Source organism: Argopecten irradians, chromosome 13 (genome assembly GCF_041381155.1).
Source record: "Argopecten irradians isolate NY chromosome 13, Ai_NY, whole genome shotgun sequence".
Taxonomy (NCBI): Eukaryota; Metazoa; Mollusca; class Bivalvia; order Pectinida; family Pectinidae; genus Argopecten; species Argopecten irradians.
Window position 1 is genome coordinate 9,424,166 of NC_091146.1, and position 18,573 is coordinate 9,442,738.

An 18,573-nucleotide genomic window follows, 5' to 3' on the forward strand; every position below is an offset into this window, starting at 1 on the left:
CATTGAAATTACATAAAAAATCATAGTCGACATTTATACATTAAAATTTTATTTATCATAAAGAAATTGAAACAATAGTATCAGGTCATTAAAACTGATCGTTTTTCATTAATAAGTTATTTGGGTGGCCGAGTGGTTAAGATGTCCCGACATATTACCACAAGCCCTCCACCTCTGGGATGCGGGTTCGAATCCCATGTGGGGCAGTTGCCAGGTACTGACCGCTGGCCGGTGGTTTTTCTCCGGGTACTCCGGCTTTCCTCCACCAACAAACCTGGCACGTCCTTACATGACCCTGGCTGTTAATAGGACGTAAAACTAAACAAACCAAATGGTAACAACATTACCGAAACTTATTAGTCCTACTCGGGTTGTAAAATCCGCCACCAATGTATCTTTCTGGGATAATCCAATTTATTGAACTGCTTTAAAATATATGCAATATATATATAGTTTTTCTGAAGAAAAAGTGTAGCTCGTAGATGTTATATATTTAATACCATATTAGTATGTTAATTTACAACCTACGATTTGTTTGGAAGATTTTACTTTGTAAAAACGTAAACTTGATGGTCTTTTGGCATTTGAATACATAAAAAAGCATATTTTATATAAAAAAATGCAGTTCTGACTAAAATAATTAATCAATTATTTTATTATAGCGTGTGTTTACATTTGTTACAGCAAGTAAAATAATTCCAGGTTCCGACGAGTTTCGAACTCGTGACCTTCTGCGTGTTAAGCAGACGTGATAACCACTACACCACGGAACCTTACATACACTGTCTTACTTTACGTAGAGTCTATCTCTCTTTACCTCGGTCGATATCTAAACGACGCTGTGTACTCACCAGTACTGTGCTGCCTGTCAAGGTGCATGTGCTAGCTAGGCCTAATAGTGTGCTGTGTTTAGTAGTCATGTAACGAGTTATTGTCGGATATGAAATATAGTCCACACAAGTGAATTCTATGCTGTATATAAGTTACAAAATACATGAGTGAATATAAGTAACAAGGTTATAAAAATATACTGATTTACTTAATGAAAAGCGGAAGTGGACAGTTAGTTTTGGGATGCATGTTTTACGTGTTATTCATAAAGTGAGGTACATACACTGCCCTCCAAAAGTTCTGTTACACGTGTAGTTATACAAATATACAAAAAGTACAGAAATATGTAATTTTTTTTAATACAGACATCGGTATATAGATTATTTATCAACTTATTTATCTTCTCCAAGTCATTAATTGCTTTTTCGAGAGTTTTCTCTGAAGTAAATTATCAGCAATTTTTTACAAATGGAACAGAACTTTTGGAGGGCAGTGTATATTTATATTACTCTAATGATTGTATATATCAGTATCAGTAATTGTAATAACATAAATTGTAGGTATTATCATGACATGAACTAACTCTACAGGAAAACATTCCTAATCTGTACAGTTACTGGCAAAACTAAATGTAAAACACCTGTATCAAAATCCAAGATTTTGTGTTTGTACCGCCAACTTCAGATTGTAAATTGTGTTAGATAATAAACACATGATGAGCATGCGCACTGTTCAGACGCACATAAGTGGATTACATACAAGTACATACATAACGATGAATGTGAAGCTTGTTGGTCTCGGGGTGGGAGTGGTTGCAGCAGTGATAGTAGTAGCATATAGATTCTTTAAAAATAGACCACAGTACGAAGGGGGATATGGAGGCTCCGGACGGGGAGGTTACTCAAGACAACCATGGGCAACACAAGGAGCACCTGTCGAACGCCAAAGGTATTTTATGTTTTAACAATCATTCTCAATATACAAGCAAGTTAAAGTAACATATATCATAACAAATAAATGTTTTGTTTATTGTTGTGTCAATCCTAGTTTTTATTTACTGTTCGGGTTGATAAATATATATAGATAGACATTTAGGACAACATACACTAATGGCTATTGGGATATACCGCCGTCAATATACAGTACTGGTACGTGGCCTGTTTTAAGTGTTATAATTATACCATTATCTCTGAAATAATTAGATTTGTCATACAACAATAAAATATCTGATCACTGATAACGCATTGGAGTACTAACTGCAAGGCCGAATTTACGTCACATTATATGTGTACACATTATACAAATATGTAATTACGTGTGTTCCTTCTATACTCTAGTTTCACTTTCGTTTTAAACAAAACAAATATAATCACTGTCAGTCAATGTTTCTATAAATACGCAACGGGCTGTATTCGTGAGGTTAAAAAGTGCAGATGATACAATAGCCAATTACTATCATTACAATTAAACAATTAATATACACATATCATATATAAAATAAACGTCATGTGCAATGGCTGTTCTAAACGGACACAGGTTTTTTTGTTTCATTTTTTCCTAAGCCTGTTAGTTAACCATTAGAGACATTACAGTGTTGACATTCAAATAAAGCATCTAAACAAGTTTAACCGCGTTATCTCTCTGTTGCTACATTCCTAATTCGTTGATGAATCATTCTGACCAGTCCCCCATCAACAGTACGACGAAGGTCAACAAAGAAACGAGGGGACGAAGAGGAGGAAGAAACAGAAGAAAGGAAATCATTGACGCAAAGATTGACTTCATATCAAGGTATTATTTGTATTTTGACATTTGAAGATTTCCTTTTAATTTCAGCATGTAATTTCCTGTGGTAAATGCACTGGAGTAAATTAACTTGATTTAAAGTGACATGCTTTAATTAGTATAGAGGACCTATTACAGTTCTGACAAACACAGCAAGTACAAGTAACAACAAATAACAAATCAGTAATGAAATGAAAGCAAATGATGTTAATGATTTTATTTAGCATGCAATACACCGTATATGTGTTGTTTGAAATATTTGCATATTAAAGCTTATTTTAATATATGCTACTCTATTGTTTGATTCCAGGTTACAGTTTCATACACAAAGTCAACAATGCTCTTGTAACGAAACATGATTCCGCCACTTAAAACATAAATAATTTAAGTAGAAGGAACTATAGAAAATAAAATATAATGAATGTGAACTAAAATTTATAACCTTATATCTATATTATTAATGTTTATTTATCCTATATCTAAGTAATGTACACACTTTATTTTAGGTTTTCATTTTTATTTAAATTTACTGCTGTGATTTAATTTCACGATTGACTTAGTATACTAATGGTTGCCTACTTCATCTGCATTTGTCAGCGTCTTTGTGACGATTTGTGTTCATGATATCTCATCGCCACGAGAAATGATAAAGTGTAGATATCGTTTGAGTGTATATCCAGCGATATTTATATACATGTATATGTAATTCCTACTTTCACTTTCGATTTACAATATACAATACCCGATCTGAAATATGTTTTATGAAATACTAGCTGTTATTGCTATACTGTGGTCTTACTTCATCTCAGATGACAATACACAGAGGAAACCCACATCAGCCGACTCACATGATGTCGGAGATAGTGGACCGAGAACAGGTACGTTATAATTTGCATAACAATAAGTTGAGCTGTACAAGCCATCACCCAATGTGTATTCTAACCAATTATCATACGTAATGTGAAGTAGGACAGCTGCCTTTACCCCACTGTAGCGGTATAATAATTTATTTAATGTGGTATAATTTCGTATTTAAATCATTGTAACAATTCAAAATAATTTTGAAATTTCCCTCAGGACATATTCTTACTTGTTTAAAGGTAATTCAGTTTAGTGATTTTAACGATCATGTAAAATATAAATGTATATCATTTTATTGTGAAGTGTTTAGCAGCTTAAAAAGGTAACAAAGATTATAGTTATTAAATACACTGCTGAATAGTTATGTGTTATGCTAGCGGTAGTGTTACAAAAAATGACATCAGGCTGTTTTTATACGCTATTTTGCATTCATTCTCTCTATCATACAGTAATGCTGAGATTCAGTAACAATTGTATTCCAGGTATACTATGTTATAAAATGTATAGTAATAATGTTTGAAGAAGATGAGTAAATTACCCATAAAAATTCACATCCGTTGTATTACAATGTAACTTTATGAACACAAGGCTGCTAAATACTAACGTTTACATTGATAACAAGTGAACTATGACCAAGGATTATTTGTTTTCTCCTGTAGATGACAGATTGGTTAATGCCTCTAACTCAAACCAACCACGGGCAACACAGGGAGCACCTGTCGAACGTCAAAGGTATTTTATGGTTTAACAATCATTCCCAATAAACAAGCATATTAAACTAATATATATCATTACACATAAATGTGTTGTTTATTGTGGTGTCAATCCTAGGTTTTATTTACTGTTATGGTTGATACATAGATATAGACAGACATTTAGGACAACAAGCTCTAATGGCTATTGGGATATACAACTGTTAATATACACTACTGATACGTGGCCTGTTTTAAGTGATATTGTTATATCCTTATCAATGAAAGAATGAGGTCTGCTATACAACAATAAAATAACTGATCACTGATAACGCATTGGAGTACTAACTGCAAGGCCGAATTTACGTTACATTTTATGTGTACACATTATACAAATGTGTAATTACGTGTGTTCCTTCTATACTCTAGTTCCACTTTCGTTTTAAACAAAACTAAAATAATCACTGTCAGTCAATGCTTCTATAAATACGCAATGGGCTGTATTCGTGAGGTTAAAAAGTGCAGATGATACAATAGCCAATTACTATCATTACAATTAAACAATTAATATACACATATCATATATAAAATAAACGTCATGTGCAATGACTGTTCTAAACGGACAATAGGATATTTTTGTTTCATATTTTCCTAAGCCTGTTAGTTAACCATTAGAGACATTACAGTGTTAACATTCAAATAAAGCATCTAAACAAGTTTAACCGCGTTATCTCTCTATTGCTACATTCCTAATTTGTTGTTGGATCATTCTGACCAGTCCCCCATCAACAGTACGACGAAGGTCAACAAAGAAACGAAGGAACGATGAGGAGGAAGAAACAGAAGAAAGGAAACCATTGACTCAAAGATTGACTTCATATCAAGGTATTATTTGTATTTTACATTTGAAGATTTTTTTTTATTTCAGCATGTAATTTCCTGTGGTAAATGCACTGGAGTAAATTAACTTGATTTAAAGTGACATGCTTTAATTAGTATAGAGGACCTATTACAGTTCTGACAAACACAGCAAGTACAAGTAACAACAAATAACAAATCAGTAATGAAATGAAAGCAAATGATGTTAATGATTTTATTTAGCATGCAATACACCGTATATGTGTTGTTTGAAATATTTGCATATTAAAGCTTATTTTAATATATGCTACTCTATTGTTTGATTCCAGGTTACAGTTTCATACACAAAGTCAACAATGCTCTTGTAACGAAACATGATTCCGCCACTTAAAACACAAATAATTAAAGTAGAAGGAACTATAGAGAAATAAAATATAATGAATGTGAACTAAAATTTATAACCTTATATCTATATTATTAATGTTTATTTATCCGATATCTAAGTAATGTACGCACTTTATTTTAGATTTTTCATTTTCATCTAAATTAAATGCTGTGATTTAATTTCACGATTGACTTCGTATTCTAATTGTTGCCTACTTCATCTGCATTTGTCAGCGTCTTTGTGACGATTTGTGTTCGTGACATCTTATCGCCACGAGAAATGATGAAGTGTAGATATCGTTTGAGTGTATACCCAGCGATATATAAACATGTACAGTATATGTAATTCCTACTTTCACTTTCGATTTTCAATATGCAATACCCGATCTGAAATATGTTTTATGAAATGCTAGCTGTTATCGCTATACTGTGGTCTTACTTCATCTCAGATGACAATACACAGAGGAAACCCACATCAGCCGACTCACATGATGTCGGAGATAGTGGACCGAGAACAGGTACGTCCTAATTCGCATGACAATAAGTTGAACTGCACGAGACATCACCCAATGTGTATTCTAACCAATTATCACACGTAATGTGAAGTAGGACAGCTGCCTTTACCCCACTGTAGCGGCGTAATCATTTATTTAATGTGGTATGATTTCGTTTATAAATCATTGTGACTATACAAATTAATTTTGAAATTTCCCTCAGGACATATTCTTACTTGTTTAAAGGTGTTTGAGTTTAGTTATTCTAACGATCACGTAAAATACAAATATATATCATTTTATTGTGAGATTTTTAGCAGATTTGAATGATAACAAAGATTATAGTTATTAACTTCACTGCTGAATAGTTATGTACGCGACGTAAACAGTCTCACAAATATAGGCAATGCTAGCGGTAGTGTTACAAAAAATGACATCAGGCTGTATTTATACGCTATTTTTCATCCATTCTCTCTATCATACAGTAATGCTGAGATTCAGTAACAGGTGTATTCCAGGTATACTATGTTATGAATTGTATGTTAATAATGTTTGAAGAAGATGAGTAAAGTACCTATAAAAATCACATCCGCTGTATTACAATGGACCTTGATTAACATATGGCTGATAAATACTAACGTTTACATTGATAACAAGTGAACTATGACCAAGGATTATTTGTTTTCTCCTGTAGATGACAGATTGGTCAATGCTCCTAACATGTCGGCAGAAACTGGTAAGTTCACGACTATAGTTTGTAATATTTAATGTTCTGTTTGTTCCTGAACTTGTATTTTTACTTTATACGAAGCAAAGTCAGTATTTACATATTTTATATTTTGTAAAAATCAAAAGTAGGAACATGTTATTTAAATATTATGCATATCAAACTAATTACTGTATCATCACATACTTTCTAGTTAATAAATCACCTTTTTCCACATTACGGAAGAAGACACATATACCGCCGGATCAAGGTTTAAATTTTTCATTCTGTTTTTTTTAGATGTTCTATCGAAGATATAATAGACACATAATACAATTCTACAATGCGTTTGTCTTTATTTAATTTTTATGCTATTATTTGTAAATACTGCCATGATTAATAATTGATAAATAGACGATAAACTACATCGACTTTCAATGTGTTTGTGTTTTTTGTATTTTCCCTTGTCCTCTTGTTAACATAATCATGCAAACTTAAGTCGGTGAGCGCATCGTATTTGCTATTGTTTTATTATTTTATTATTTTGATGATATATGTTCATAATTTCTTTAATTTGAATTTTCGAGCACGTGAACACCATTAAACGCGTATTCTATTTTTAGTAATTAACGTAGCGATTTACGTGTCTGGAATCAGTTTCATCTAAACCATCAGTAATTATTAACTTTATTGTCCATGAAATATTTGGACTGTGCAGAATAATGGAGTGTGACGGCTTGTTTGCCAAATATATCTACCGCCAAACAATGACAAGTATATTTCTATTACTGATGGGGACATATATAAATTACACATATGTTATGCTACATGTGCATATTTCAATAAATTGCATTACAGTCCTAAACATATATGAAAGATCTTACTATGTACTGCAACATGAATGTATTCTGGTAGTCGTATCAAATAGACCATCACAAGAAATATATATCAATATTACTCACCATAGCTATTTCATCATGTTTGATCCCATGTTTTGATAATCGAAGTACTATAATTAGATAGTTTGTAATAATACAATGTGTGTCCTTCAAAGCGAGCAACAGTTAGGTTTCTGTTCGAAAATTAGGCAGAATAATGTGTGTTTGTTATCAGTTGATAAGATAAAATCGAAACTAATGACTTAATTTTGACATTTAAGGCAGTCTCGATAACTGATATGAATATGTAGAGAGATACATCTATAATAGAAGACATCAGTTATACTAAAAATAATTTCAGAGAAGACAAATGATTTATTGTTATTATATCTATTTCCTATAACAGAAATGAACTTTTAATTATATCAACTAAATTTATAAGCAGTTAGGATACACTGTAGTTATAACGCTACTTATGGTATGAAACAGATATATGTACCGTAACTGATTTCAAAACCGAAAGTAAATAGGTGTTTTCTTGGTACTTTCTCCATGCGTGACACAAGTGTTTACAAATAGCACCAACGACATATGTTGCATAACAATAGGAATAGCGTGGAGTTGTTTACTAAGATCCATATATGCGAAATGAAAATAAAACTAAAATCAACGGGATTCCCAAATGTTTTTATACGCTCAAGGTGAATATATGTATCACTCCAACTACAGAAAGTCGTACTTGTAAAGGTGAGTGTTTTCAGTTATTTCTGTCGATTTTATTCTTAATAAATTTGAGTAATTATGTAATTAGAAAATTATTCAAAACATGTTAACTCAAATATTGTTACAAGTAGTAATCCACGTTTCTAACAAGTATCCAGTAATAACAGTTCAAAACTTTCAATTGCATTATACTGTGAATGACTGTAACATGTTTTAAAGTAACTTTGATGTATACATGTACGATTGTGCCGTATTGAAGTATTGATTTGATTTTGAACTTATTTGCTAAAGAAAACGTTTCAGGCAAGGCAAGTGGGCTTTGTTTTTGAGAAATAAATAACAATTGATGCGAATGAAGAGTTAGCACTTTTTAACAATTTTAATATTCTTTAGATTATACAACACTTTAAATATGTCTTTGAAGATCATGCAATTAGTATTAATAAAGAATTAACTTGAAATTAATTTTATGTTATGGAGATGTAACAAACAAATGATAGTGTGCATAAACGTGCATAGTGTGTGTTTATATCTCATCATAGTTAGGAAAAAAAGAATCAATTACGTTAGTCCGTGTGTTTAAGTTATCTTCGATCATATATTGAAGTTACCTACATTTACCTATGTGAAGTTTTGCAAATGTTCCTGATTTCTTGCAGGTATAACCACCGAACTTATCAGTAAATATATAGGACAATAGGACGACGTACTGAATGTATAAGGAGACAGACATCTAGACACAATTGCCTATATTTTATATATATTATAACCCGAGATTAAACGTGGAAGCAACATGGAAGACGTGGACATTTCAGATTTTGAAGACGAAGAGATTAGTGGTAACCAAGACAACATTTATGTCTTGGATAGCGGGATTCTGCGTAGGTCTAAGTCAGTTCGGCAGTCTCAGAAAAGCATTTCACCATTGTTTAACGGGCTGTGGAAATCACAAGGAATAGCAGACGGTCTTAATAAAGTTGGTAATTATAATGGACTGAAAAAATCGGACGGTATTCCTTCTGGTTTTAACAACATAGACCATGATAAGTCCGATGAAAATACAGAAAAGCCACAGATTTTATCTTCAACAGATACCGTAGATAATGGAGTCGTTGTGCCAGAAAAAGTCTCAGTGAAACAACGTGTTAACTTACATGAAAAGTGTATAATAAAAGAACAACCTGTAGACATGCGGACAGAACTAGAGACAAAACGCGGATACCTGATGAGAACTGTTAACCAGAACCCTGTCGAAACAGAAGCATCAGGTGTGGCGGATTATCAACAACAGAGTACTCTCCGTAGATCAATGTCGTTTTGCGAAACGCGACAACAGAAGACACCCCTTGGTTTTTATTCGAAGACAGCACAATATTTTCCCAAGGAATCTGGGGAAATGAGTTCCCAAAGATATTCCCGACTTGCAGAAGAATTGAAATCTAAACAGACTAAACCAGGAAGATTAATGACGTCAGCTGATCAGCTGACAGGTCAACTTAATACGGGTGATATTAGTAAATATTCAATAGATGCAAGGCTAATCCCTAACGAAAACAACAGCGCCATAGAAAAGCCTATAGAATTGCCGACAGAACCAGACGAAGAACGTGGATACTCGGTCAGACCTGTTTACAATGACCCTGTCGAAAAAGAACCATCAGCTTTGTCGGATTTTCAACGACAGAATACTCTCCGTAGATCTATGTCGTTTCGCGATAAGCGACGACCTAAAAAGTCACAACATATTCACACTGCGGAATCTGGGGAAATAAAATCCCAAAGATATACCCGACCTGTTGAAGAGTTGAAGACTGAACCAAGTAAAATAATTGCATTATCTGATCAGCAGACAGAAGATAACGAAGATAACATTAGATATCCAATTGCCGCAAGGCCAAACGCTATCAAAAACGACGACAAAAGCTCAGATGGATTGAAGTCAGTTAAAACAAGAGAGATGTATTCACCAACCTATTCAACATCTGTAAATTATAGCGAGCAACAGAGACACCATTATAAAATTGAGGAAGAGATGCAAGATTCATTTCGGTCAAGGAAAACCGACAACTATTCACCATCAGTAAAGGGCAACAAACAACATAAACAGAAATCACCTGAACGGATAGAAGGATATGGTTATAGCGCACAGACATCCGGATATCAATGTATTACTTATCCCAGCACCACAGCCTATCCAGTTGTATCCATGTTTAAAACTTCCCAACCAAGGACCAAAACGGAGACGAAGCCGACGCTCGGTGTAGACACTGCACCGTTTGCTCTTATAGAGGTGAAAAGAACAAATAAATCAAAGGGATTGCAAAGATCGAAGACTATGCGTGAAAGATCGGGGGTCCGTGCATATGAGAGGACTATTCCAGGAGCGCCTCGTGGTTTTGGATTTTTACATGGCAGCATGCAGATGGTAGGTAAACTATTTATCTCCCTTGGTTAAACAAACAAACGTTACTAATCCTTTGTTTTTAATTCAGATACCATGCTCCCTGTCGCAAAATCAACGCCCGCAGACTCAAATGTTACTCTAGGACTGGTAAATATTGATATTTTAGTAGTTCTGTGATTCCATGAGGTCGAAGAAACCAAGTCTTTGATAGTAATAATGCACAGTACTCTTGTCATAATACTATATTTTAACTACATTGGATGACTACATGAGCTTGTGTAGTATGAAACATATGTCGTTACTGTGTTGTAAACGGTAATGGAATACTTTTTTAAGATACATGTTAAATGTTAAGCATGCTATTTCTGATTAATATAAATAAATTGTAAGAGCATAAGACAATTTGAAACGAAGCAAGGTAACATAAAAGTAACTTATAAACATTCCCCTACAGAACCCATCGACCAAGAATACACTGATGCAAGTTCCGGAACACAGTATAGGAGTATGGATATTTGGCGAGGACAACTTCTTTACTACCTTACCCAAGGTAACGGTGTTTAAGAAACGCTGTAAGATACCAATATCAGTACACACTTCAATAGAAAATTACGAAATATGTCAATATTTTTTTAATGCAGTACATACCAGAAATTCATATCGTGTAAAGCTACAATTCACTCTTTCGTCGTAGTTGTTCATTCAGAACTCTTAAATTAACTATTTTACTGTATGTAATAGAGCATTTAGAAAGTATATTAATGTCTACGGGAAACTGTGTTTGTCACTTTAGGTATGGACCGTTTCCGATTGTATCAAGCACGTGCGAAACAAAATTGGGAATTTTGGATACGGTGATCTCGACCTCTGGATTAGGAACCGATGCATCATGCTGAACAAGGGGAAGACACTCTCCGACTACCCCGGGCTGAAATCCCTGTACGTTATCAGACGGCCTAGATCTAGAGATCCTCATCCTTTCCATCAAACCCCTCGTTGTGATGATACAGACCCCTTCTCTGACGATACGTGTGTGTTAATGCCTTGTGGACATGCTATTTGTGAGTACAAACACATATCCCGTCTTTGCATATCACATATTTGTCTCCCTTACAAGGAGGCCTGAATTGTGATGGCATGATGCTATGTTGTAAGCGACAGTCGTGTCGTTTGAGGTTCCTGAATAGTATGACGTTCCAATCGCAAAAAAATGTTCCAATCAATACCTACTTATAAGCATACAAAATGATTTTGTAATATGTCAATACGGAATGAAATAAGAATTATTATAACAAAACTTTCATAGTTGAGGGACCTCTTCAATAGAAATTAGCTACAATGATAAGTAATATGATGAAAACACTGATATAAATTACCATTCTTATATAAGAAAATATATCACAAATATTCAAAATGTCAGATAGAATTTATATTCGCATTATATGGCTTGCAATCAACATATTAAATAACACAATTATCTGTATGAAACGATTAATTAAACAGGTGTTTTACGCACTACAATTCACACTTTCAGCTCCAGAAAACTTGTATGAATATGCATGGTCAAAGATACAAAATGGTGGAATTGGGGTCACGTGCCCAGCTGTACCGGACGCCAAACGGCCCAGTGAACAATGCTCAACGATTTGGGATTTCACCTCTGTCAGTAAACTAGCCTGTCTCTCAAACGACGAAAACTGTCTTTTTTGTTGTCAGTTATTTTCGAACTTTGTCGAAGCACAACCCAATATTCACCTATGTCCGGTTTGTAATGAGGCAATATACAGCGATTGTGCAACAGTTTTTAAATGTTTCAATTGTGAGAAAAGTGGTACCTCGTTTTCATTCTGTGTCCACTGTCACCGCCCCATTTACGGACGTGAGTGTGTCAATGATGAGTGCCAGGAAAGCGTACCAAGATTAAAAACATTACTTAAGAACTGTCCAACCAGAACACTTGTTAATGTTCCAAACTGCCCTTCCGTTCGCGCATGCCCAAAATGCAATTGCGTCATTGAGTATGATGAGGAGGATAGTTGTAAACACATGACTTGTCCTCGAAATTCTTGTCAAACTCAATTTTGTTTTATCTGTCTCAAGGTCAAGACGGACAAATACTACTGGCCTTGTGGGGGCGCTTATGAGCCGTGTAGTCCTAGCCCGAGACAGATTATGTAAAGTATATGAGAAGATAGAAGTATTTATTACATGTGATGTTTTCATGTTACTTATTTATGTACAGTGTATGTGTCTTTGGAAAGGATAAATGAGGTCTGAATAGCTCATCATCTGGCCTTAATTCAAGCGATAACGAACAAATATACAACTAGTTAGTTGTGTTTCCCAAAAATCAGTCCATAAAAGACTCTTCAAAGTTGTCTCGGATGACGGTACTTACTGCCCTCTCTTCGCTCTCGACGTACTGAGAAGGTAAAATGGTTAAACACTTAATGTAGGCGTTATCTGTCCGACTGTACTTAAACCACGAATATACATTGTATAATTCCTACATCAGAAAGTTGAGATACTGTATAGGAATATTAAATGTCCGCGATGGATTCTGAACCTACAACTGTACTACTGTAGTAATGTCTTATTAATCATACAGATTTATTATACGATTTGATAATTTCAAATTAAAATATCCATCCTAAATATCTTTTGCCTCTGTCGTGAAGAAATTGCAATTAATTTTCATTTAGTCCTGGGTTATTTTATTATCATTTTTACTACACATAATTTAGAATTATTTTGCTCCGTCAGCAATGTTCAATTACCAAAACAAACTATGATATTTTAACTTCTGTACTAGGAACATATATATAAAACACGATTGAAACATTACATACATATGTACATGGACATTATGCATAGGGAAGCAAACCATTTATTAACCAAGTTGCCCAGTATACCCTCGATTCGACGTGAACATTATATTAAACAACAAATATATTGTATGATTGGCCTTAGTGATACGTTGAGTTGATATCAACAGATAAATAGACATTACCATTACAAAAGAATCCGAACTATTGTAGTAACACATGCTTGCTTGTTTATCGAGCCAATTGACTAACAACAATATGTCAATAACATTTGTTGAAATTAAAAAGAAAATGAATAATGAATTCGTAACCATGGTTTCATAACTTTTCTTATTCAGTTGTCTTATAAATAAAAAGTGGTATATTGAAGTTATGCATTTGTGTTTTTGTTCATTTTCCATTTGAATTAATTGTATGAAATGATTGACCGACCGGCTAAACATAAATTTATAAACTCAGTGATATATTCTAGTGAGAGAAGGGTCGAGATTGACGCTCAATACTTTTCTTAAAAGAAACACACTGACCCATTTTGAGTCTTGTATGTATATGTATTCAAACACAATGGAAACATTTAATATACAAATATAACATTTTGATGAAGTAGTTTACAGATATTACAGCACCGTAACAGTTGATGTTTGTTTATGCTTTATGGACTTTTAGATGAAATCTTATCGCAAAATCATAATTATTGCCTCACTGTAAAAATGTGAAGGAAATGGGAAACAATAATTTAGCTTTTTGGGTTGATCACGTACTCTCATTTTACCGCATTGTAACCGTAAACATCATGATTTTTGGCAGTACTTTTACACAAATAACAGATAAGTACTCAGCAGTTGAACAGTATTAACAGCATAATACTGCTGGGTGTATCGATCTGTGAGGGTGAGTGGTGTGTCCAGTAGATTAAGTTTTTTCGTCAGTTGTGTTTGGGAGTTAGCTATCGTGTAGTTCTACTTGACATCCCACCCTCCCAACCAGCCATGTTAAACCTTTTATACAAAATATAGGTATTGTATGACAGTGGTGCAGCTCATTTGCATATAAGAAATATGTCATTCAACGTATACCTTACGTTTTCAGAAGGGAGGTAACTCGTACAGAGAGTATCATACTCAATCAAGTACTGTAAATTTGTCAATGAAACCTTCACTAGAAGATATATAGCTTAAAAGTTAAGCATGTAATAACCGATACCGCATGCTGTTCTATAATATAAGCCATATATCATTTCGTAGAACCCAAGACGCCGTCGTCGGCTCTTTCCTGGTAATTCACTGTTACAATATTTTCCTGTTTATATGTCCATTTAACAACCATAAATGTGTCAAAATGATTTGTGGAAATTGAAAAAAATGATTCCTTAACAAAACATATTTTCACTATTTATTTTATCACTTGTCTTAGAAATAAAGTTACATAATTAGGTCCTATATTGTGTCCTTGTTTATTTTTCTCTTCAATTAATTATACTGTAATAACATAATGTTCGAGCTATGGACCCTCACCTTTCCGAAACGGTTTTGTATTCTTTTTTAATGTGAACGTAAACTGAGATTGATAAATTGTAGAGTCGCAAAAAGTTATTAGCATACCGCTAATACTTCACTTATCATTCGTTTATGAACAATTTAATCAAAATTAATTAAATGTTAATTTTCATAACGCGGGTCGTCTTATGTTTCTCGCTGTCGTCTTAATTACCACACTGAAATTAACTATCACTGCGCCATACGACATCTGTCAATGAAATAAAGGGAATGATTAAATATGGTATTTCAGAATCAAAGTAGCTCTAATCGATATTACAGCACAACATATGTTTTGCTCAGCTTCATTGCATTACTCATTAAAACAAAGATAAGACATATTTAGTTTATGTTTAAAGTTGGAATGATTAACATAAACTAAATATGTCTGAAACCTAAATTAAATAATTTCTTACGATTAAAAATATCGCTTTATAACGCAAACCAAACAGTTAAACGGTTAAGATGAGAAAATTAAAAAAAAATGGGGTTGGGGGGGGGGGGTCTAAATTCTACACGTAATAAAAGGTAATTTGATTATATTGCTGCCGACATATCGAACCGAAAGTAGATATTGGGAAAGTGAAAGTAAGATTTCCCCATTTTGAAAAAAAGTCGCTGAACTACATTTAAATCTTACGATTCAAAACACAAACCGAAAGTCGAAATCGATTGATAGTGCTAAGTACATACAAAGCGAAAGTAGATGTGACGGAAATCCACTCCTTCACCTGCTGTGGATACATACCGACTTGTGTATGATTGTATCGCATACTAGGGTATCTTTGACACGAAAATCAGACAGAGGTAATATGGGGAGTAAAATTTCGTTAAATAGCTTAACATGTTCACATTTTATACAATTTGTCATGATGTATCAGGTATCACTATGTAATCGTGATGTGTATACAATGTGGAATTATGATATAACAAATAGTACTGTATCGCTGTATAAATACTGACATAATGATAACTGTATTATTAAGAACAGACTTGTTATATTACTTATATATCTACTACACATACCAAAACAGATGGTTTGGGGTCACAGAAATAAATGTACAGATATATATTTAAGAGTAGAGTAATAGTGTTATTACGTGTTTTATGCAGTCTATTCACTTCACCAAAATAGATCAAAGATTTCTTTTACATAATTTGTTTGACTAATCATACATTATTGTAACTCCATGGTGTAGTATAGATCATTGCTTTAGTATAAATTGTAGTAAGCATATAGCCAACATTATCTCATTCATTTGTATATAAACGTACGGCCGGAAATACGTCGTTTTCAGGATGAATGGCCAGGCCGTTTCGTACTGTGTCGTTCCACGCTTTCAATATAAAAAGAATTTGTTTACATCGATTACAAAACAAGTTATATAGCATATACATATCACCTCCTATGGCCGGATACTGTACCAGTGCCTGAAGGAAGGGAACCAGATTTCAGATTAAGCTCTCCTTATTGCTCTCAGACACTAACGTGTGTGGCAAGATATCAAATAAAACATAATTATGTCGTTTTGATATGATGGAACACATTCAACATAACATAAGTATAACGAAGAATATAATACTGTAATCAATCTCATTAAAACAAAATTATTGTCTCTTTTTACAAACTTACTAAGATGCGAAAGAACACGTACATGTAAATCACATAGTGAGGCTAAACCGGAGTACCCGTAGAAAACCTCCACGATCTTTTCCCATCGGGGTCGACCTTCGGTCGGTCAGATGAAAATCGAGTGTCATCATCACGACGTCATATATTTGGGGGAATATAATTTCGTATAGTTCCCGTAGTCAGGTATAGTCTCCTGTAGTCAAAACAAGCATGGCTAAGAGCGACGTTAGTTTCGTTTAAACGGTGTCGAGCAATACAATGTTATACATATATTTATATATTCACTGTATATGTTTTAGCATTTGACACTTAATTTCCCACATTGTGTTTCATATACTCCATTTACAGCTTATGCTAGGTTTACACTATGTTCCCGGCGACCACGGTAGCCCCGTTTGCCCGGAACGTGGTGTGCCGTGGAATTTTGGCTATTTTTGTCTCTGTATTCAAGTTCAGCTAGGTCTTCTGAAGTTTCGCCACGTTTTTTACGGATTACGTGGTGGACCGTGGATATAGGGGAAAGTGCTCTTCCCGGAGGTTACAGGTACACTACGGCTTTAGCACGGTCTATCAAGGATACCACTACGTTCTCTATAGGCCTGTTACGACCTGATGAGGTCTGCTACGTTTTAGACGTTTTGATCAAGCTCCGATACGTTTTTCACGGTCCGCCAAGGCTTACTAGGGATGAAAGTCTGATGCCGGGCTTTTTGAGCAAATGAAACAATATTTATTGCCGAAAATGTCATTTCAAACACGTTTTGATTACAAAATTATAATTATTATATCCAAGTGTTTCTACACAAATATTTTTTTCTGTAATTGTTCTCAGTTAATTTGCCTTTGCAATAATAGCTTTGGTATAATTTGATGGTTTAAATGTGTTTGATAATGACTATTTCTATTTATTAATACAAATAACTCCATGAAGTAGCAAATATGTACCAGGCCAGGCAATGATACTCCATCATTTATTCACAGGTGAGTGAGTGAGTGAGTGAGAAAAAGTGGAAAAAGTGGGAATGAGGGAGAGAGTCAGTCAGTGAGCTATTTATTTTTATTTAATCAATAAATCTGTATGGTTTTGACATGATATTTACGCATATGGCTTGGACTGAACGACTGACTGCAACACTTATATGTTTTGATATATCAATGGGAGTTAATAGATTTTAGTTTTGATATATTCCATTTCCATGTCATCAACAGATGATCTTTTTTTAAGTTTTATCAACAAAAATGTACTGAACAAATTTCATTTCGTGGATACTGTTTTTTAAAGTAACGCTCTTAGTTATATATATATTTCATATTGATGACGAACTTTCAAATTTTATATATCGGTAAGACACAGGATTATCTGGAACAAGTTCGTGTTTCAGACTCTCATTTCTCACTTTACGATAATATTATCTATAGTGAGTTGTGATTTTCATATCCGAGAGAATTATACTTCAATGATTTGTCTTACATCTGATATCACTTTTATTATCATACACGGTTCAATACATATTGGATAAGTTCATGTTTTAAACTTTTCAATATCACAGTCATCGTTCTCCAATCTTTCTTATCTGTATAAACATGTATTTCTGCCATTTGTTTAGATTGTAATTCAAATTCTGTTTGTTATCCGTAGAATTATTTTGTTTTCATTGATGTGTGGTCTTTGGTTTTGGTTTTATGAAATGAATAATTGTCAGATTTCAAAACTTGTCATTTTATTATTTGAACATACAGTATGGGTTTCTCGTAGAACTACCAAACAACTCGAACAGAATAGATATTGGAATGGCTATCATAGGTGACATTTCAATAACTTCAGCAACATCAAAATACATTGTTTGTTTTTTTCCTTTATCCAATAAGTTATTTGGAAGCAACATTACCTAAACTTAATAGCCCTATTGCAAACTGTGTGAATCCGCGTAGAAAGCACTTTTTTTTCGTAAATCGATGAAGTT

The 18,573-nt window shown here is 33.8% G+C and overlaps 1 protein-coding gene and 1 non-coding gene across 4 annotated transcripts; one reads left to right on the top strand and one right to left on the bottom strand.

Annotated features, from left to right (window-relative positions):
- Positions 1-700: 700 nt before the first annotated feature.
- Positions 701-773, bottom strand: Trnav-aac (transfer RNA valine (anticodon AAC)). The gene has a single exon. It is a non-coding gene; the product is annotated as a tRNA-Val (tRNA).
- A 514-nt stretch (positions 774-1,287) lies between these two features.
- Positions 1,288-13,810, top strand: LOC138305543 (uncharacterized). Of its 3 annotated transcripts, XM_069245816.1 has the most exons (11): positions 1,288-1,779; positions 2,516-2,622; positions 3,426-3,494; positions 4,137-4,209; positions 4,948-5,054; positions 5,861-5,929; positions 6,600-6,641; positions 10,705-10,763; positions 11,071-11,166; positions 11,410-11,677; positions 12,151-13,810. In XM_069245816.1, exons 1-11 carry the CDS (start codon positions 1,544-1,546, stop codon positions 12,792-12,794), a joined length of 1,770 nt encoding a protein of 589 aa, XP_069101917.1. In that variant the 5' UTR covers positions 1,288-1,543; the 3' UTR covers positions 12,795-13,810. The 3 variants fall into 3 exon arrangements, with proteins under 3 accessions (XP_069101917.1, XP_069101918.1, XP_069101916.1); XM_069245817.1 differs by lacking the exons at positions 2,516-2,622; positions 3,426-3,494; positions 4,137-4,209; XM_069245815.1 differs by lacking the exons at positions 1,288-1,779; positions 2,516-2,622; positions 3,426-3,494; ... (3 more) ...; positions 6,600-6,641; positions 10,705-10,763 and adding exons at positions 6,675-8,236; positions 8,872-10,637.
- Positions 13,811-18,573: the final 4,763 nt, after the last annotated feature.